The 21,768-nt window shown below is 41.1% G+C and overlaps 1 protein-coding gene and 1 pseudogene across 5 annotated transcripts in view; both read left to right on the top strand.

The window, feature by feature from the left end:
* The window catches only part of mettl22 (methyltransferase 22, Kin17 lysine), a 155,141-nt gene extending 134,270 nt beyond the window's left edge, over positions 1-20,871 (top strand). Inside the window, exons 12-13 of one of the 5 annotated variants that reach the window (XR_013078294.1) lie at positions 11,106-15,824; positions 19,571-20,871. Coding sequence is in view for 4 of the 5 variants with exons in the window: in XM_076751839.1 (XP_076607954.1) it covers positions 17,354-18,232 (879 nt within the window). In the remaining variant the exon portion in view is untranslated. Of the gene's footprint in view, positions 1-11,105; positions 15,825-17,353; positions 19,366-19,570 lie in introns of those variants that run through there. The other 4 variants (XM_076751840.1, XM_076751839.1, XM_076751841.1 and 1 more) reach the window with 4 other exon arrangements.
* Positions 15,935-16,898, top strand: LOC143333671 (uncharacterized; annotated as a pseudogene).
* Positions 20,872-21,768: the final 897 nt, after the last annotated feature.

Here is a 21,768-nt window from a genome sequence, read left to right as displayed (position 1 = left end):
TAGGGCATCAAGCTCGGAAGGTAAGGCTCGGAGGGTCAAAAGTTAAGGAGATGTCGGGGGGTGAGCGTCACTCTGGGGTTGCAGCAGAGAGGAGGTGACCGTTCCTCCACCGGGAGATGACGTGTACCCCCGAGCTGCCATCTGATCTCCTTGATGAACCCTTGGTTGTACACTGTACCAAACCAGCTGTACCCACCAAAGGTGTCAGTTAGGTCTTGGGAGGTCTGTTCCAGACTGCCACCCCCCAGACGATAATCAACACAGAGTCTGAGCGTCCCATCTTTCTTTCGCCTGCAAACTACAGGTTACGAGTAAGGGGATTGAGATTTCACAATCCACCCTCGGGCCAGGAATTGTCCTCAATGTACTCCTTCACTTCCTTATGAAGGGGTTTGGGGATGGAAGTGTAAGATTTTTTAATTGGAGTATTGTCCTTGAAGATGATGGACATTTCCAGCCTTGTTATGCACTCCATGTTATCATTATCATGTGCAAATGCTCCCAACTCTTCTCCTCACTTAGGTGGGTAACATCGACAGGTGAGTCCACACAACTCCCCTGGTCCTGTCAAGCTTCATGAGACACATCTCTGTTAACATCCTGAATGCCATTTGAGTTCATCAAGTTCAGTTCATCAGTTTGTACAACCCTGGAGATTGCCTTAATACTCCCAAGAGCAGTTTTACAGGACAGCATCACTTCATGTTTGGTGTGGTTGCCAGTGGGGACTCTCACACAGGGGACTTTTGCCAGGCAGACCTCCAGGAGGATGTTGAAACCAATCAAGAAGGATCGAGAATCGAGAAGGTCCACTGGCGCACTGCTCACCAGAAAGGGGATTTGTACTGACAGGTTTGGGTCACTGATGTTTGGGAGGGTCACCATCACCTTCACCCAAACCATCAGGCAGCAATTGACCATTAACAGCCAGTGCATTGGGAGCCTTTTCTCCTATGAGTTCAGCCAACGGTCGCACCTTGTGGTCGGAGAAGTACCCACTGGCGCTCAAGGATACTCGGCTCCACTGTCCAATGTACAGTCCACTGCATGGCTGTTAGTGTAGCACTTGATCTTATATTTCTTCCCCACTAGCTGTGGCACTCTTTCTTTTGTCACAAAGGGGGTTTCAGGTCCCAACTGCAGAACTACCACAACATGGATAAAACTTGTAGCATTTTTTAATCTTAAATTGGCAGGACCAGATTAGCAGCAACAAGTACAGTCTCTGGTATCATGCAGGGAATCAAACATCCAGCAGGTACAGGCAGGCAAAGATTTGATTTGATGGATGTGCTGAATACAAAGTCTTAGAGTCTCTTTAAGTGTTTGGTGTGGCAAAGCAAACAGGCAAACAAAATCCAGGAAGTGAAAAACAAGACTCATGGTCAGGGACAAAAGCCTAAGGTATTTACCTGGGGAACAGGAGAACAGGTGTGGTCAGAAACAGGCAGGTTCGGCAACGGGAGATCAGTCCATGAGATATAACTGGAGAGTCTTGCATCAGAACAATAACAGTCTAGCCAAGAGTGAGTGTGGCAGAGCAGCTTATATACTGCACTGATTGCTATGAGTCTCAGGTGTGTGATCAGGTGAGCAGGTAGGTGGGCATGACTGAGACTGGAAAAGTACTGAGGGCACCAGTGAGCAGATGAGGAAACAATGGCAGCAGGTAAGAACTGAATATACTGTAATATCTTTAGCTTCAGTGTCTTTGTTTACAAGTGGGGGGTCATGCAGTTTGCTTTGACATGGGCAGGTTCACCAGGTATGCTTCTCTGCCTTTGTGGGACACTGCTCTCTTGACCTGTCTCCCCACATGTGAAGCAATAGTTCCATGAGCTAGCATCTTTTTGCACACACTCAGAGCAGCCATGCTGGCTTGCATTTTGTTTGGGCTTTGGCTTGGTATGGGTGCACTGACATGTTTGCTCTGTGGTCTTTATTGCTGTGAGTGACTCCACCACTTTACTCAGGGCACCCAGCTTGGCAGTCAGCTCCTCTGTTGCTTTGTTTTCATTCTTTGCTTTGGGTTCAGGTGATTTTCCACTGTCTTTGTCAGGTTGTCAGGTGTCAAGTTGAGAAATGTGAGCATGGCTTACCTTTGGGAGAATAATGTCCCAGTCTCCACTGTCTTTCACTCTCTTCACCAGACACTTTATTGACCTGCCTTATTTGGACTTCGTCTGACACAGTGTAATCAGACAGGAGAAGTCTGATTTAATCACGAATGTCACTGTAGTTGGGGAGCAGGCCCTGGTGAACAGAAAAAACATTCAGAATTGTGCTGGGCTCATATTCAGTGTCCATATTATCTTGTCTAGGTGCAAACATGACTTTCTGTTTTAGTCCTATCATCCTGCACAGAAACTGTTGTGGGTTCTCATACTCATGTTGCTTGGTGCTCATCAACTCTTGAAATAATTCACTGCCTCCCGTTTCACTCAGGTGTGAGTGTATGAAGCTCTTCAGCTCAGAGAGAGTTAAGTCATCCTTGTTAATCAAACTGTCCAAGTTTAATGATGCAGAGCACACCTTGGATAATTTCTCCCTCTGTATCAGTTTGCTTGCATAGGCCATGGGAGCTGATGTCTGATTCATTGTCCCCAACCTGACCCCTATATACTTTAAACTCTCTGCACTGAATGAATGGTAGGTCTCTTAGGGAGACAATATTGTCAGGCACACAGTGTTTTGGGTCTGTCAGGGTGTGACTATGCACTCTACTTGGAGCTCTGGAGTGTGATGGCTGTGTAACAGTGGAGGGAGTGTGTTGTGCTGGTTGTACTGTCTTAAACTCAGCCAATGTCCTACCCAATAGTTAGCCATTAGCGTCCCATATTCAACTGCTTATGGCTCAGTAGAGTTAACAGAAAATGTGTGGACAGTACTTCGTTGTTTAGGTGCAACGATAGGTGGGGACTTTGGTGTCCATGTAACAGCCTCATCCTCTGCTACTATAGGCTGACTGACTTCAGTAACACGACTAGCAAGGAGCTCAGTAATAATATCTCTCAAAGACGGTAAACGAGAAAACCCCTGATCTTCTATATCCAGTCGTGTTTTACAGTTCAGGTAAATGCATATGTAATCAAAACAATTTTCCTCATAACCCTGGATTACACTTGAAGGATCAAGATCTGATACTGGTGTGATGTTCTCAAAAATATGAAAATGTTCCGCTGTCATTGTGTGAATACTTTTTTTTATCTTCAAGATCAGCCCTTTTTTTGCCGTCCTCCATAATGTGTCCCTTGGTAAGCGATGTATCACAGTTCCGTTACCTTGAGCAAACAGCACAGCACTCCTCCAGCTGGGGTCCCCCTCACAATCCGTGCTCCCCCTTAGTCACTCACCTGCTGCTCCGTCAGACTGGTCCTGTGGTGTCTGACTTGGGTTTCCCGATCCCAGCAATGCCTCCAAAATTCTGTTACAGGCCTCACAGTTATACTGTGTGTGAATGTGACTGATGGTCTTGAACATGGGCTCCAGGTACATCTTCGACGAAGAGGATCTGCAGTAGTGTGATGGCACTTTTGGAAGGTCCAGAAGGAAAGCCTTCAGGAAGTCCTGTTCTTCCTCCCTCAACCTCACTTTCTTAGTCTTCTCAGCACATTCCCCTCTTCTTCCTACCCACTTCAAAAAACACATTGGCAAAATTGGATTCTTCTACCATCTACAACTACAAGGTGACAAAATATGGAAGTTGACCTCCTGGACACATCTGCTCCTGTCTGCCGACTTTACTCTGCTCACCTCAACCAAAGACTTCACTTTTTTTTTCTCTCTTTCCGGTCCAATTTCCCCCAGAAGTACTTGAAGATCTCCTCTCTCTTCGGGTTGTGTACTTCTCTGCAGTGCAGTTTAGTGGACTTTTGACAGGCTGCAGACTAGCATGGCATCCCCATTTGTTTTGTCTCCTTCAACACTGGCTCTTCACTCTTCCTCCCAGTGTACGAGTGACCCCTCATTCTTCTCCTCTTCCGGATGTTTCTTTTCCAGGTCTCTGGGTTTGCTCTCTTTCTTGGCCCTCCCAGGCGAGCCTCACCACGAGTCGTCTTCAACTCCTTCTCCTTCTGATGAAAGAAAAACAAAAATATGTTCTACACTGACACTGAGAGGAAGAGAGAGAGAGAGAGAGAGAGAGAGAGAGAGAGAGAGGGAGCGAGAGAGAGTGTCAGTGTCAGTGTCAGTGTGCTTGTGCCAGGGAGAGAGTGTGTGTGTGAGTAAGTAAACAGTCAACATCAACTCCTCCCTCTGATGAAAGAAAAACAAAAATATGTTCTACACTGACACTGAGAGAGAGAGAGAGAGAGAGAGAGAGAGAGAGAGAGAGAGAGAGAGAGAGAGTCAGTGTGCTTGTGCCAGGGAGAGAGTGTGTGTGTCAGTAAGTAAACTGACACACACACTCTGAATGCAGCAGTCACTCGCATATGTCGCATATGTACAGAGTGTCTACATTGATTAGTGCTGGTACACCCAACACTCACGTGCTTTGAAAAATTCATACAAATAAAGCTTTAATAATATTACACCTAATAATAATAATGATAACAACATCTACATTTATTTTAAGATTCATCTGGGACAACATCAGGAGAATCAGAGTGGTCATTCTCAAGAGAATCTTGAAAAGATAAAGAACACATTTAGTTAAGAGATCACACCCTTTGCTCGAGCTGACTTAATCCTAGTTTACTTTATTAGTGCTGTATTTAAGTATCACCTTTGTGACACCCACAGAATCAAATGGCATAACATAACATAACATAACATAACTGTGAAATACAGCAATAATAAAAATAGTCTTATGGTTTAAAATATTTTTGATTTAAGAAACTAAATTTAGATGTGTGAAGCACATTCAGTTTTATTTTTGCATCAAAGGTTCCATACAACAGGGTAAACATAATGATATTAACCTTATTTTCAGATTCGAGAGGGGCATAAGGAGAGCCTGCCTGTTCACTTTCAAGTGAATCTTGAAAAGACAAAAAGGAACACGTTAAATACACTGAATGTAATGCTGACATAATTAATTGGTGCTAGAGTTTGCATCCCTTTCTGTGTTTGACTTAACCCTTGTTTTCCATATACCTTCCTCACTGCTGACCCTTTCCACTGCCTCAAGTGCCTTATCGTATTTCACTTTCGCCAATGCACATAGCTCCTCTATAGAGAAATGACTTGTCTGTCCTGTAACAGGGAAAGTGTGGAGAAATAAACTTAGATGCCATAATAATTTTGAAAACTGCCAGTTAAAAGTGCGATTGTAAGGACATGGAAAATAATCTGATATATAGGTATTGTTAGCTGAAGTTAACAACGGCAAACTCAATGTTTAATTGAAGCTAATATTCCAGAGTCAACCACAATACAAATCGACCGTGTTTATTAGCCCGTGCTAAACAGCAAGCTACGAGAGTCACGTGTTACGGTGGCACGGTGGTAACACTGTCGCCTCACAGCTAGAAGGTCCCGGGTTCAAAACTCGCTGTGGGCACTGGGGGTGTGTCCTCCACCATGCCTTCGGTGCCTGCTGCTCGAGGAAAAAGGGCCTTTCTGTGTGGAGTTTGCATGTTCTCCCCGTGTTCACTTGGGATATCCTCCATAAAAATACCCCCACTAAAAACATGCAAGAAGATCACCACCTGACTAATGGTGACAAAAGGAACTGGGTCCCCGGGCACCAGTTGGATGGCAGCCCACAGCTCCTGGTCTGCCGCGGAGGAAGGACGACCGGGATGGGTTAAAGGCGGAAGACAAATTTCACCAGTGCATGGCGTGTGTGCATGAATGTGTCTGTGTGACAAATAAAGGGGATTGTCCCTCTGATTCTTCTTCTTCTTCGTTAGCACAGAGTAGTAAATAAGTTGCAATAACATCAGTAAACTATACATGACAAACATGAAATAATATCAACCAGTACAAACTAGCATACAATTAGTCATTTGGCAGACGCTTTTATCCAAAGCAACACACATATGAATTCACATACCGATGGCACATCAGCATCAGGAACAGTTTTAGGGTTCAGTATCTTGCCCAAGGATACTTTTGGCATGTGAACTGCCAAGGCCAGGAACCACCGACCTCCTGACGGTGGAGGTGAGCGCTTTACCTCCTGAGCCACAGCCACCCTGTTGTCATACAGTTGTCAAACAGTTATCTCATGGTTACATTTTACCCGAACAATGGCATCTTCAACACGAAGCTGTAACTTGATGAGTAACTTGTTCCAAACTTTCATCAAACAGGAAGAGGGAGGGAGGTGAGAGTGGAACAGCTTTGTTTTACACCTCTGACAGCCAATGGAGATACTTGTTAAATCGGCATTGTAATAAAACATCTTTTCATTGGTTAAATAGATGCGTAGAACTGACAGTACATGGAAGAGAATGTGGAGAAGCCATTCATAGTAAAAACACGCAATCACCAAAAGTGGAGATATGTTTTTTATCGAACAGTGACAATATTACTCTAATTACAGGATTACCATTTCACTTAAACTGTGTTTAAACAACTCTAACAAGGTACATATGTCTAGGAGCCTCAATGGTAAACGAAGATAAAACAGAAAGTAAGGCCAACTGCCATCTTGTTAGCTGTTCATGTGCCGTTACCATGGGCAGAAAAGTCATAGGTTTCAAATGTTTCTAAAACTACTATTTTTAACATCAAATGTTATCTGGTTAGCACAAAAAGATTTCACAAGTCGTTAGTAGTGTTTTGTGATAAGTTGTCATACCATACTAACCTGTTATTACACGAAAAGCAGAGACAGGAGACTTGAGTTGTATTGCTTCAGCAGTACGTTGTCTGTCTGAGGAACGGAAGCCTCATGCAGTCTTAAACTAGTGCTCGCTCAGTGCAACCTTTACCAGTTGGTAAGGTAAGATGTTGCTCATAGTCCATTTCAAGTTTTTTCTTAGGAAAAATCAGAGATACTCACACATTCATAGCCATGTGAGCAATAACCTTTGAAAGCAAGAAACACAGATGTAACAACACAAATTACCAAGCTGCAGAGAGATTCCAAAAGATGTGCAGAAGCCGCAGTAAATTAGTGACTGCCTAGGTGCAGCTATCCAACACACAGTTAATGTTGTGGTCAGGTCTCTGATCATTTTAGCAGTGGTGGACACTGGTGGATAATATACATATCAATGCAGTGAAAAGCGTGCCCCCAAATTATAGACAAATGTAAAGCACATTTTCCCAAATCACAACATGCTAATGTTGCTAACCCCTGATTCCATGAATCTAACAAAACTGTAACTTAACTGCAGAGCACCAACATGCAGGGGGAGGACATAGTCCAGAATTTGTACTTCTTGTGCAGTGCTTTCAAATCAGCAACAAGAAATGCTTTGGAGACATCTACACTGCACAAAAATATAAACGCAACACTTTTGTTTTTGCTCCCATTTTTCATGAGCTGAACTCAAAGATCTAAAACATTTTCTATATACACAAAAGACCATTTCTCTCAAATGTTGTTCACAAATCTGTCTAAATCTGTGAGTGAGCACTTCTCCTTTGCCGAGATAATCCATCCCACCTCACAGGTGTGGCATATCAAGATGCTGATTAGACAGCATGAATATTGCACAGGTGTGCCTTAGGCTGGCCACAATAAAAGGCCACTCTGAAATGTGTAGTTTTGCTTTATTGGTGGGGTCTGGGGAGGTCAGAAAACCAGTCAGTATCTGGTGTGACCACCATTTGCCTCACGCAGTGCAACACATCTCCTTCGCTTAGAGTTGATCAGGTTGTTGATTGTGGCCTGAGGAATGTTTGTCCACTCCTCTTCAATGGCTGTGCAAAGTTGCTGGATATTGGCAGGAACTGGAACACACTGTCATATACGCCGATCCAGAGCATCCCAAACATGCTCAATGAGTGACATGTCTGGTGAGTATGCTGGCCATGCAAGAACTGGGATGTTTTCAGCTTCTAGGAATTGTGTACAGATCCTTGCAACATGGGGCCGTGCATTATGATGCTGCAACATGAGGTGATGGTCGTGGATGAATGGCACAACAATAACATACACCTGTCCATACCATAATCCCACCGCCACCATAGGCCACTCTGAACAGTTAAACCAGGATTCATCTGTGAAGAGAACACCTCTCCAACATGCCAGATGCCATCGAATATGAACATTTGCCCACTCCATGAAGAGAACACCTCTCCAACATGCCAGACGCCATCAAATGTGAACATTTGTCCACTCAAGTCGGTTATGACGACGAACTGCAGTCAGGTTGAGACCCTGATGAGGACAACGAGCATGCAGATGAGCTTCCCTGAGATGGTTTCTGACAGTTTGTGCAGAAATTCTTTGGTTATGCAAACTGATTGTTGCAGCAGCTGTCCGGGTGGCTGGTCTCAGACGATCTTGGAGGTGAACATGCTGGATGTGAAGGTCCTGGGCTGGTGTGGTTACACATCGTCTGCGGTTGTGTGGCCAGTTGGATGTACTGCCAAATTGTCTGAAACGCCTTTGGAGATGGCTTATGGGAGAAATGAACATTCAATTCACGGGCAACAACTCTGGTGGACATTCCTGCAATCAGCATGCCAATTGCACGCTCCCTCAAAACTTGCGACATCTGTGGCATTGTGCTGTGTGATTAAACTGAACATTTTAGAGTGGCCTTTTATTGTGGCCAGCCTAAGGCACACCTGTGCAATAATCATGTTGTCTAATCAGCATCTTGATATGCCTCACCTATGAGGTGGAAGGGATTATTTCGGCAAAGGAGAAGTGCTCACTAACACAGATTTAGACAGATTTGTGAACAATATTTGAGAGAAATGGTCTTTTGTGTATATAGAAAATGTTTTAGATCTTTGAGTTCAGCTCATGAAAAATGGGAGCAAAAACAAGTGTTGTGTTTATAGCTTTTGTTCAGTGTAAGTTACACCCTTTCTCTTATTTTATTCTCATGATAAAGTGTTGATAAGATTAAGTTTATCTTACAGATGTTCAACTAATAAAGTAATAACATAAATGTTATTGTGGATCCTGTGGACCCTGCAGCAACTAAAAAACCAAAAAAAAAATTTTAGCAGTTAACTTTAACTTAACTTGCATTTAATATTTACTTCAGCTGTTAGCATCAGCCAGTGTTATAGGTCCAAAGAAACACGTAACATAATCTATTTTTTTTTAGATACTTAGATTTATTCCTTCTGCATTTTTGCTATGGATAGTTGGTATGGACAGTTGGATCCCTCTTTCTGGAAAAGTTTTGTTGCCAGTCTGGCATGGTACTGAGCTTGACTGCTTTTGCAACCTGTCAAAGTGGTTAGCTCACACAAACAGGTTTTACTAACTACAGGACTTTAGCTGGGATGTTGCCATCAAAAATAAAGTTAATCTAGTCAGGTGCTCTGTCCTTCGAAGCTGGAGGCTGATGAAGCGATATCTGCTGCTCTGTGCAGCTAATATAGCAGTTTCCATGCTTAGCTCTTAGCTCTTTGTTTCACAAAGGCCTTTTTGATGGAAACATTTGAGTGCACTTTGGGACTGCAGATGATGAGAGGCTAAGACTTGAACAAAGAGTTTTGAAATTAAATTGAAATCTTGTTCTGTTTGAATGGATTTTGATAAACCAAAAATGGAAAAGAAATTAACAAGGGCTTTCACAACAGCGTTGGGGTTGAGTATGTATAATAGAAGTTTTGTTACTTCCACCCAAAGTGTCAGTCAAACACCACAGCCACTGACTAACTGAGTTTTTGATATGCCGCTGCCATGTCAATAAAAGCTCACTAACACACTTATTCTGTAAACAGGTTGCACCATTTGTCTGTGGTTTCTGAGTTGAACAGCATGTGGTACAATGGGCTTTGAGATACATTATCTGGTGGGTGTGTCAGAGGTGTTACCCAGTCAACAGCAACATGTAAACCCTGCCGTAATAAAACACAACAGGATGTTCAGCACATCACTTCTTTTTATAAATTAATATAAATAAATACATTTTGCTACATTTTGTCATCTTAATGCACCCCAGGCCTGCAAGTTGAGAGCCAAAAACTTGATCATTTAGTCAGTGGGTGTGGTTTTTGATTTCCTTTTTGGGCAGAAGTAACAAAGGTTCCTAGCTGTAAACAATAAATATCAGTTGGGTATTGTGAATGATAAATGATAGACATTAACCCAGCCCCGGTGATTATTAGAGCAGCACAGTTTATAATAAAATGTCAGGTTTACCAATACATTCGACAATTTATTGCTCTTACTTTCAATTCACATACATTTTATCACTTCCACTATTCATTCGTAAGCATTTTCATCGCTTCCATTTTCTTCAGTTATATTTGTTTTGTTACCCTTGAGACCACTGTATTAAAATGATAAATGTCATTTTTGTGCAATGATGAATGAAGAACAAGATGGAGAAAATTATGAAACATGTCTCTGTTTTCATCATATGACTAATCAAATTGGCTAAATTAATCAAATTACTTGATGATTTACCACTCTATTTTTCATTTCACATCTATTTTCACTATTCTTTTTTTCAATTCACATGTATTTTCATCACCTTCAATTTTATCAATTTGATTTTGTTCCTACCACCACTCATAGGTCAAAATGTACTGATTTTGTTTTGGGGAGTGAACTGACACATTTTAGGATTAGGTGTTGAAAGGGTTTGCCAATGGAATTGGTTGCAGCAGAACAGAGGGAATAACTTGGTTTGGTTTACCCCTAACCTGACAGACATGGCAAGAATGATAGTTCTTGGTCATATCGGCTTTTAAACTTGGCCAAGAGAAGTAACCCAAAATGGGATATCTTTTTTTTATTATTCTTAAATGACCATCCAAGCTTGTGCAGGGCTCATAAACTTGAGGGTAAAATTTCTGCGGCTGCCTGTTGAAATGAATTCCAACCTGGCTTAAAATGTAGCATACTTATAGATTTTCCATCACAGTTCTTCTATCAAATGAGAAAGATTTTTGAGATTTGGAAGGAGACTGAAATCTTGAGTGAGGTGAGTGAATAGTCTCAAGTGCACACCTTTGTCACTTTGTCAAGAGGGATTCGGTACAGTTTTCATAATATACATCTTTGTCAATTTCTGCAGGAGCTGTGGAAGGTAACCGCCACCCCACTTCCATTTGACCAAGCTCAGAATGATTCTGAGCTGTTTTCATCTTAACCTGACCTGAGCAGTGTGAACATTGTACCCCAGTCCCCAAAATTTTGCATACATAATTTAGTAGATTCAACTTGGAAACAGGCAATCTGACAAACTTCATCAGTGAATTTTAAAAATGGGTGTTTGATTCATTTCATCAATGTAGCATTCATATGTGACCAACTGCAGTTGAAGTCATTTTGAAGTAACAAGTTTTATAGCTCAACTTTGTGAATGGAAAGTCAACTAGAGCTGCTTGTCTCCCTAGATGATTGTGATGTCTGATTGAAAACAAGGTTGAATAAAAGTTTACCATACACTGAATACATCAATGTGTTAGAAATTATATTCTGTTTGAATGCTATTTAATGCTGTTAATTTATTATTGTGTCAGCACAGAATCTAAGTAAGTAGGTATAAGTTGGTATTTAAACAGACTTGACAAAGAAACTGCATCACAATGAATATTAAAACAAATTGTACTTTTTCAAAATGACACTGTCCTTGCATGACAATGCAGCTGAAAGAAGGAATAGTGAAAGATACACTGCAAATACAGAAATGCACTGTAAATACACAAAACATAGGCAAATACACAAATGTGGTGCAAGAACAAAAAACAGGATCTAATACAGACATGCCATAAGTAGCACTCTGGAAACTGTTTCCAGAGGACACTAAAAAGTAATGAACATGACTTTCACATGCTTGTTGTTGCCATGATTTGTGACTCATTAAGTTATTAAAGTTCGGTCTGTATCACGTTTATCTTTGATTTCTGTTATTTTTGTTCTATATATACACTAACAACAAGCAACGCTAAGTTAGCCGCCAAGGTAATCGACCGCGAGTCACGCAGCCAATGAAACAATCTAAGAGTCATTGGCTTACCTGAAGCCATTGAAGGCACTCAACCGACTGCCTTTTTCTCTGACATGCTTGGGGAAGTCTTCGGTGATGTCCTGTGTTCAACGCCTGAATGTGAGAGGGCCCACAGATCCCTGGCCCCTAAACCAGCTCCTCACCAGCAACCAAGGCCAGTCATAATACGGCCTCTCAAATTGCAACATAACGACAGGATCATCCGTGAGGTCCAATTGAAGAGGGGACAGCTAAAGTTCCGAAACCACTCCATACTCATCTTCGAGGATTATCCCCTGGAGGTCATGGAATTACGGAGGGAGTATTGTGAGGGTGAGGTTATGTCAGAGCTGTACATACTCAATCTCAAACCAGCCTTACTTTTCCCAGCCAGGTTCACTGTCAACCTGGGCCCGGAATCCAGAGTTAGGAAAAACCTTTCCTCGGTGGCCAAGACTAAAAAACTCATAGCGTCCCATAAACAAGATTAACAGTTTTTGTTTCACGGACTCTGATTTCAGGTGGCAAATGCCACTGAATGAACAGACCTGCATTTCAGCATGGACTGAAACGGATGCGCTCCTCTCACAACAGGGGAACTAATTTTTTTTTCTCTTTTAATTTTTTGCATTTAATATCACATCCTTTTTCTGCAGATGGACAATGGGTAGGTAGGGGAGGGGTGAGATCTATTTTTCGGCTTACGTTTTTCAGTACCAACTCTCTGGCCGACATATGATGTGGGTTAACGGAAGTGACAGCGATGCAGAAGGATCTCACAAGTCATGGTACCGGCTTACCTCTGTGTGTATGTGTGTGTGAATGAGCACGCTCAGTGCCTTTGTGTTTATCTGTGTGTGTGTATGTATGCTTGGTGTTTTTGCATGTGTATGCTTGTATGGATGAGTGTTTTCCCAGTACACTTACTTGAAAATCTAAATTCTATCAAATTTAGGTTTTGATGATTTCAACAATGGAGATACACAGCAATGTATTGAGATTGGTAGCAATATCATATGTAATGTTTATGACGCAGAGCAATTAAAACCTGTCTATGATCAGCATAACTACTCTCTGATGCATTTTAATATCAGAAGCCTTAGTAAACACTATGATGATTTAACTTCGTTACTCACTACCACAGGTTGTAACTTTGATGTTACTGGATGCAGTGAATCTTGGCTCAATGATTACTCATATGTAGATTTATTTAACCTTGACAGGTATACCTTACATCTCAAGAACAGACCCGACAGAAGAGGTGGAGGCATTTGACATGAAGACTGTTTTTAACATAAAGGCAAAACTTTTGACATTGATATTGATGATGACCAGGATGACCACTCTGAATCTTTATTTATTGAAATCAACACTAAGGGTAAAATCCTAATTGTTGGGGTGATCTATCGCCCGCCAGATTCCATCTTTGACACCTTTCTCGGAAAACTGGAAGATCTGTTACACAGACTAAACAAGTTAAATAAAGACTGTATTATTCTTGGTGACTTTAATATTGACATATCTAAGGATGATGCATCAAAACATGATTTCATTAATGCTTTACACTCCTCTTCTTTCTTCCCCACTATCAACACATTACCAGAGTCACACAGACCTCCAGTTCCATCATTGACAATTTCATTACCAACATTCGGAACGCCAGGTTAGTGACAGGAGTGGTTCAGTCTGACATCACAGGCCATTTTCCCATAGCATTATTTTATGGCGCAGCCAAAATGTACTCGATCCCACATCCTAAAACTAAAAAAATCAAAATTATAAACGAGATAACACAACAGCTGTTAAGTGCGAACCTGCTTGCCAAGCCATGGGAGACCATTTACAACTGTACCACTCCTGACGCTGCCTATGACAACTTGATAAAATATATCAATGACTCTATCAAGGTCTCCATCCCTGAGAAATCAGTCAGATGCTGCACCACAGTCCAAAATCCCTGGATAACTAAGGGAATTGTAAAATCAATCTCAAAAACCCAAGCACTGTAATAATAATAACTTTAGTAAATAAAAAGAAATACTCATAGAAACAAGCTCGTCTTCATAATTAGAAAGAGTAAGAGTAACCATTACACTGAACTTCTCAATTCATCACAGCGGGATTGTAAGAGGATGTGGAAAGTTTTAAATGGAGTCCTAAACAAGGGTCATAAACCCACTGTTCTTCCAAATACTGGTGACATCGAAGATGGCCTCCCTAAAAATTTTAACAACTACTTTGTTTCTATTGGAGAAAATCTCGCTGCCAACATCAGACAACCCCATGGCGCTTCTTTTCAAAAATACTTAACTGCCAATTACCTGCACTCCTTTTTCTTGAAACCAACAAACAGCAATGAACTTTTTAAGATCATTATGGACTTAAAGAGCTCAAATGCAGCTGGTATTGATGGAATTAGTAGCAAAATCTTGAAAACAATAGTCAATGTGATCTTGGAGCTGCTCACTCATTGTATTAACCTTTCCCTAACAACAGGGATTGTGCCAAAAATGGCAAAAATTGCAAGGGTCATACCAATTTTTAAATTGGGTGACAAAAACATCATAAGCAATTACCGACCCATATCACTATTACCAACTCTCTCTAAAGTATTGGAAAAAGTTGTTTATAACAGACTGCATAGCTATCTTCAAAAACTCAACATTCTTATTCCATCTCAGTTTGGCTTCACGAAAACGAGCACCACCTACATGGCTATACTTGACCTTGTTGAAAAAAATCAATGACCATATTGATTAAATTCAATATTCCTTTATTCGTCCCGCAAGGGGTGTTGAAGTTAATTTTGGAATTGGCATTTTCCTTGATCTATCAAAGGCCTTCGATACTATTGATTTTATGATTTTACTGACTAAACTTCACCACTATGGTATCAGAGGCCTCACCCTTGATTGGTTCAAAAGCTATCTCTATGAATATGAATATGAATATAAACAGTATGTTTATGTAATTGACTGTAACTCACCCTACAAGCACAAAAACTATGGGGTCCCCCAGGGCTCAATTTTGGGGCCACTCTTATTTATCCTATACATCAATGATTTTGTTAATTCCACCAGAATTTTTCACTAAGTAATTTTTGCTGACGATACAAATCTGTTCACCTCACACACGAACCTACTCACTCTCCCAGACACTGTAAACAAAGAGCTAATCAAAGGGGATGCCTGGTTTAAATGTAATTAACTATCACTCAATGTTAACAAAACAAATTATGTTATTTAGCTCAAACAGAAAGAAAATCAATACTGAACTGCTACGTATCAATATTGATGGCCAAGAGATCATAAGAGTCAATGCCACAAAATTCCGGGGTGTACACATTGACGAATTTGTCAACTTTAAGGACCACATTGATCATCTAATAAAGAAGTTATCAAAGTATGTTGGTCTATTTTACAAGCTTAGACATTCTCTTCCATTATCTGCTTTACTTACTATGTACAAAACCCTTTTTGAACCTCATCTGAGTTACTGTAATGTCATATGGTAAAATACCTTCCCCAGTTACCTTCTGAAACTTGAGAGCCTACAAAAGAACGTCATACGAGCTATGTCTTGGTCTGCTGTAAATGCTCCCACTTGCCCGTTATTCCATTGCTATGGTCTTCTAAGACTTACTGAATTCAATCTCATAATGCTAGGATAATGTTTGAAGTTGTAAATGGTCTAAACCCCAGACTCACCGGTCTGCTCCCTATCTGCCACCCCCAGCACCAGCACCAAATCAGGAACAAACACCTCGTAACAGCTAAACAATGGCGTTTACATTGTATGGTGTGAGTGTTAAATTGGACAATCTCCACCCCAACCAGGAGGGTTCACGACTTTTATCAGTCAACATCGATCTAACTGTCCAGTCCTGCATTTCAGCCACCTCCTGACTCAATGGTATGACTCACGCACATGGGCCTTCTGCCCCACACTCACCCGCACCCTCGCCCACCACATGTTTCACCCACACCATACACACCTTTACATCAGTAACCTCCTCTCAGCCACCAAAAACTCAGGACATTCACACCATTAGAACCATCACTTCACACAGACAGTTAAAACCCAGGAAAGTTTTTAGACACAGCACTGTTTTTAACATTCCTTTAAAACACCATGATGAGTGCACGTTCAGCACAGATATCAAATTAGCTGTGCTGAATGTGTGCTCTCTTTTAAACAAATCTTTTATCACAAACGATTTAATTTTAGACAAAAAGCTAGATGGTATTCTCCTTACAGAGACATGGCTTGGCACCGATACACCTGTTGTTCTCACTGAGGCTTCCCCACCAAATTTTTACTTTTTATTCTCTACTAGGGGGGCCAAAAACGAGGCGGAACTGCATCGATCACAAGAATTACAATGCAGTCTCTTTTAACAGTTTTACATCATTTGAGCACCATGCCTTTGTTTTTAGCAGCCCTTCTATCCTTTGCATAACGGTCTACAGACCACCCAAGTATTCATCCTCTTTTATCAGCGAATTCTCTGAATTCTTATCAATCATTCACACCACCTACAACAGGATTTTCATAACTGGTGATTTTAATCTACACATAGACAACAGCTCGGACCCAGTATCCAGAGAATTTTTAAACCTCTTAAACTGTCTGGATTTTAAACAGCACGTTACGCAGCCGACCCACAACAGGGGACACACCCTAGACCTGGTCATAACTTATGGCCTGTCCGTGGATGTGTCCTCCGTTGTGGATCTGGCTGTGTCTGACCACTATTGTGTGTTTTTTAACATCACCAGTTTTAATCAGCGGGAGGCTCCAGTGAGAACAGTGAGGAAACGCTACCTAACTCCAGATTTTACAGAGCACTCCTGCAGAGATTTTACCAGCACCCTGTGATTTTATCGTTGACAATTTTAACAGCAATTTGAAGTCAACGCTGGACTCAGTGGCTCCTCTTTTAACAAAAACAAGAAAAAACCTATACCTCCATGGAGAAATGAGGAAATTAAGCAACTGAAAAGAAACTGCAGGAGTGCTGAAAGGAAATGGAGAAAATCAAACACACAGTCCACTATGAAGTTTTACGTCAACACCTCAAAACTTACAATAGCACTATTAAACAGGCAAGAATCTCTCACTTCAAAAAAATAATCTCCGACCACAAAAATAATCCCAAATTTCTCTTCTCCACCATTGATCTTTTAACAAACAGTAATTTTAACAGATCTCATAAGACAATAACAAATACCCTGTGTGAAGACTTTGCAGACCACTTCAGGTACAAAATTGATAACAACAGATCCAGTCTTTTATCTCAACAGGTTTTAACTACCAACACGTCTTGATCACAGGTTCTACCTGAGGAAACACTGGATGATGCGAGGACACTTGGTCGAGTTTTTTCCCAGGTAAACCCTACAACCTGCCTTTTAGATCCAATTCCCACACTGTTTTTTAAAACACTCTATGGATTCTTTGAGGAACAGCTGTTATACATGGTGAATTGTTCTCTTCAGACGGGTGTCTTCCCCGCCTCCTTTAAAACGGCGGTGGTGAAGCCCCTTCTGAAGAAGAGCAGTTTAGACCCCAACATTCTTAATAACTACCGACCTGTATCCAACTTACCTTTTTTAAGTAAAATTTTAGAAAAAATAGTTTTTAACCAAGTAAATGACTTTTTAAACAAAAATAACATTTTAGAAAGGCATCAGTCTGGTTTTAGGATGAACCATAGTACAGAGACAGCCCTTTCAAAGATTTTAAACGATATCAGGTGCAACTTAGATAACCACAAGCTCACAGTCTTGATACTACTGGATCTAACCGCCGCCTTCGATACAGTAGACCATTGCATTTTATTAGACAGGCTGAGGCACCTGGTCGGCCTCTCAGGTACTGCTTTTAACTGGTTCATCTCATACCTCACTGACCAACACTTCTTTGTAAGTTGGGATGCATGTTCCTCAGGAACCCATGAGATCAAGTGTGGGGTTCCCCAGGGGTCAATTTTAGGTCCAACTCTTTTTAATCTTTACATGCTACCCCTCAGGGACATCATCAGGAGGCACGGCATCAGCTTCCATAGTTATGCTGATGATACGCAACTGTACATTGCCGTGTCTCCTGATGAGACAGGGCCAATTGATGCCCTTTTTAACTGCATTTTAGACATAAAGTCATGGATGGCAGCTCAACCAGGACAAAACAGAGGTCTTAGCCATTGGTCCTGAGGGCCAGAGAGAGAAACTTTTACCAAAACTACAAGATCTTAAACCAACACATTCTGTAAAAAATCTGGGCGTGATTTTTGACTCTGATTTTACTTTTATTCCACACATCAAAAACATAACAAAGATAGGTTTTTACCATCTCAAGAATATAGCCAGAGTCCGCCCGTTTCTCTCTCAGGCCAGCACAGAGGTGCTGATGCATGCTTTTATCTCCTGTCGCTTAGATTACTATAATGCCCTGCTCTCTGGTCTTCCCAAAAAGTAGGTATCTCCAATCTTCAATTACTACAGAATCCAGCCGCTTGAGTGCTGACGAGGACCAGAGGGCGGGAGCACATTACACCAGTTTTAAAATCGCTGCATTGGCTCCCCGTGCATTTCAGGATAGATTTTAAGGTTCTTTTAGTAGTTTTTAAATGTCTTAACGGTCTTGCGCCTTCCTATTTATCTGACCTACTTTTACCCTACCAACCCTCGCAGACCCTGAGGTCCTCCGGTACTGGCCTCTTAAAAAAGTAAGAACTAAAACACACGGGGAGCCGGCTTTTAGTTATTATGGAAACCGATTGTGGAACAGCCTGCCGGAGAGCCTCAGTGCCGCAGAGACTGTTGATGTTTTTAAAAAGAGGCTCAAGACCCACCTTTTTAATCAGGTTTTCAATTGATTCGTTTGATTTATCTTATTCCTTTAATCACACTTCTTAGCATATTTATCTTTGTTCGTATCTTATTTTAGTTGCATGTTTTAACGACATGTTTAATTGCTATTTATTTCATTTACTCATTTTATTTTATTTTATGTTTATGTCCTAGTTACTTTGTTTTTAGCTCCAGTGTTTCCTCATGGGGGTCCTTGGTTTTTAGGTCAAGTGTTTCTTCACGGGGGCCCCCCTCACTGGGAACTGCTCCTGGGCTACTGATGGGGCGCTGCTGAGGGGACGGCTCTGGCCTGGATGGCTGGAGGCCTCTGCACCTTGGTGTGGGCGCTCCTGTCTGCCTGGGTCGGGGTGGTCTCGGGTGGTGCCCCCGGTCATGAGCCAGGGGCCCTCTCAGAGTGGATGGCCCCCAAAGGTGGCTTAATCCTTATCTTGTGTGTGCAGGTGTGTGTGTGCGTGCGTGTCTGTGCATGTGTTTCTGTATGAAGTTATGGGGGCGGGAGGGCTGGGTTTTCATCTTTGTTGTTTTTAGCCTCTGTGAGGCACTTTGTGTTGATTTTATGTATGTAGTTATGGGGGCGGGAGGGCTGGGTTTTCTTCTGTGTTGTTTTTAGCCTCTGTGAGGCACTTTGTGTTGCTTTTTAAGTATGAAAAGTGCCATATAAATAAATAAAGTTTGAAGTTTGTTGTCTGCAGGGGGCCTCAGATCTGGAACAAACTTGATGATGATCTGAAGTTGCTGTGTTCTCTCTCTTAAAAGAAATCTAAAAGCAAATCAATTGTCTACCTATTTATAACATACCCTACCTACATGACATGTATTGGGATGACTGTATGATGTATGTAATGTCTAATGTTTATTATGCTTATCTCTGATGGTACCACATTATGCACTGTTTTTCTTTCATGAACTTTGGGCCCCCTCCCAAAAGCTTTCAATAGCTTACTTTGGGGGACCCATTCATACATGTCGAAGGACCATTGCGGATGTCTAATTGGTCTAAATTGTATATCATTTTGGCTATGTATGAATAAACTTGAAACTTGATATTGATTGTCTGCTGTGTGCATGCTGTCAGTGCAGCATGACAGACAGACTGTGGCTTGTTATGGACATTGGAGTGACCAAGTGCTGTAGTATAATTTTTCTCAACTGATATGTGAAGAATTGAGTCAAACACTGTAATCAATGGTAGTTTTCAGCAGCAAGTATTGTAGCAGAAGTGTGATAGTTCATGTGCTCAAAAATACAAGAGCAATGTTAGAAATGGAAAAGAGGCACATAGGGGAGTTGAGCTGGTGATGCTGTGCAAGGCTGACACGACACTGTGCAGCAAATATCAAAAATCAAGAGACCATATGAGCAAAATGTCTACAGCATGAAATATCAAAAATCAAGAGACCATATGAGCAAATGTCTGCAGCATGAATCTTGGTACTTTCCATGGTTCTGCAGGTGTCTCTGTAACCTTGCATAGCCCTGTGTGTCCTTATATAACCTTACTGTGTTCAATCTATGTTATTTATCTATCATCACTCTATGAAAGGATAAAAATGTTATCAATCACACTATGATTTGTTATGTCTTAATGCATACTGATTTCTGGTGATTATTGTGATTATAAATACTTTTTTTAAAAAACAGAGCCCATGACAATCAGAAGTTAATGGTGTAATTGTAAGAGGTAAATACTTTTTTAAAAAACAGAGCCTGTGACAATCAGAAGCTAATGGTGAAATTTCAAGGGAATAAGAAGAGTAAAAGTTCCTGCAAATCCAGACTAGCGGTCAAGAGATAACATAATGGTGTATAAAAAAGAGAAGGATCAGAAAAGATGCCCCAAGGGAGGGGGTGACCTTGAGTAAACTGTATAAAAGACAAGCGCTGACTCCTGTAAGTTGGAGAGACTTGGAGAACTTCATTGGAGTTACATCTTGTGTGTCTCTGAGTGTTTCCCCTTTGTTATCAATAATAAAGTTGCTTCTCGGACTTCGACTCCTGCAGCCTTTTTTGAGCATTTTTTCTCGGACAGCTGAATTGGATTTACAACAGTGCACATAATTAGTATTCCTTATGATGTGCAAGGCTTACTGCATTAAAATTTGCTGTTGAAATGTTTTCGTTAGAATGTTTACAAGCATTGGTGTTTGAACAGTTATCCTGTGATGCACTAAGAATAGTATAAGAGGAGATGATAACATTCTTGTTCCCCAACTGACTCTTTGATTTGATATGCTCACAGTGTACAGCAGCATCTAGTGGCCACAGTTGTCAAAGCAGCTTAATTGTAAATCCTGTAAAATAATTATTGCATGACTTCATAAGTAAGCAACCAAGGATGTCCAAAATGTAGCTTTTGGTGAACCAGTTCCTTTTGTGATACACTGAGTCCCTCATCACAGCAAAACCCCAGTATCAGCATGAGGATCACATATAAATTCTCAGTAAATGGGATTATTGAGATTAAACAAATTAGTAGCAGTATGGGAATTATTTAAGGAAAGAAAACATCTGGGAATAGGATAAACACTGATGTACTGGGTAGTAAATACTGATACCTGTCATACACAACAAATCTCCTCAGAAATCATTAAAATGAATATTTCACTCTGCATGTTCATGCGGTAGTGATGTGTCTGCCACGAATGAAACGTCTCTTAGAGCTGGCTCTTTGAAGTGAACAATTGGATGAATTTCAATTACATCGATAACAGAAAGGCAGAATGTGATTCTCTAAGCTTCTCTATGTTTTTCACTGTAGTTAAACTCTAGTTAAAAGTTTATAAATCTTATACAATCAGAGATTGGATCTTTTTGTCAAATCGAGATTGAGCTGAGTATAATAAATCATATAAATAAATATTTGATATAATGTATGT

The sequence above is a fragment of the Chaetodon auriga genome, chromosome 16 (genome assembly GCF_051107435.1).
Source record: "Chaetodon auriga isolate fChaAug3 chromosome 16, fChaAug3.hap1, whole genome shotgun sequence".
Taxonomy (NCBI): domain Eukaryota; kingdom Metazoa; phylum Chordata; class Actinopteri; order Chaetodontiformes; family Chaetodontidae; genus Chaetodon; species Chaetodon auriga.
This window is presented reverse-complemented; position numbering and strand designations above follow the sequence as displayed.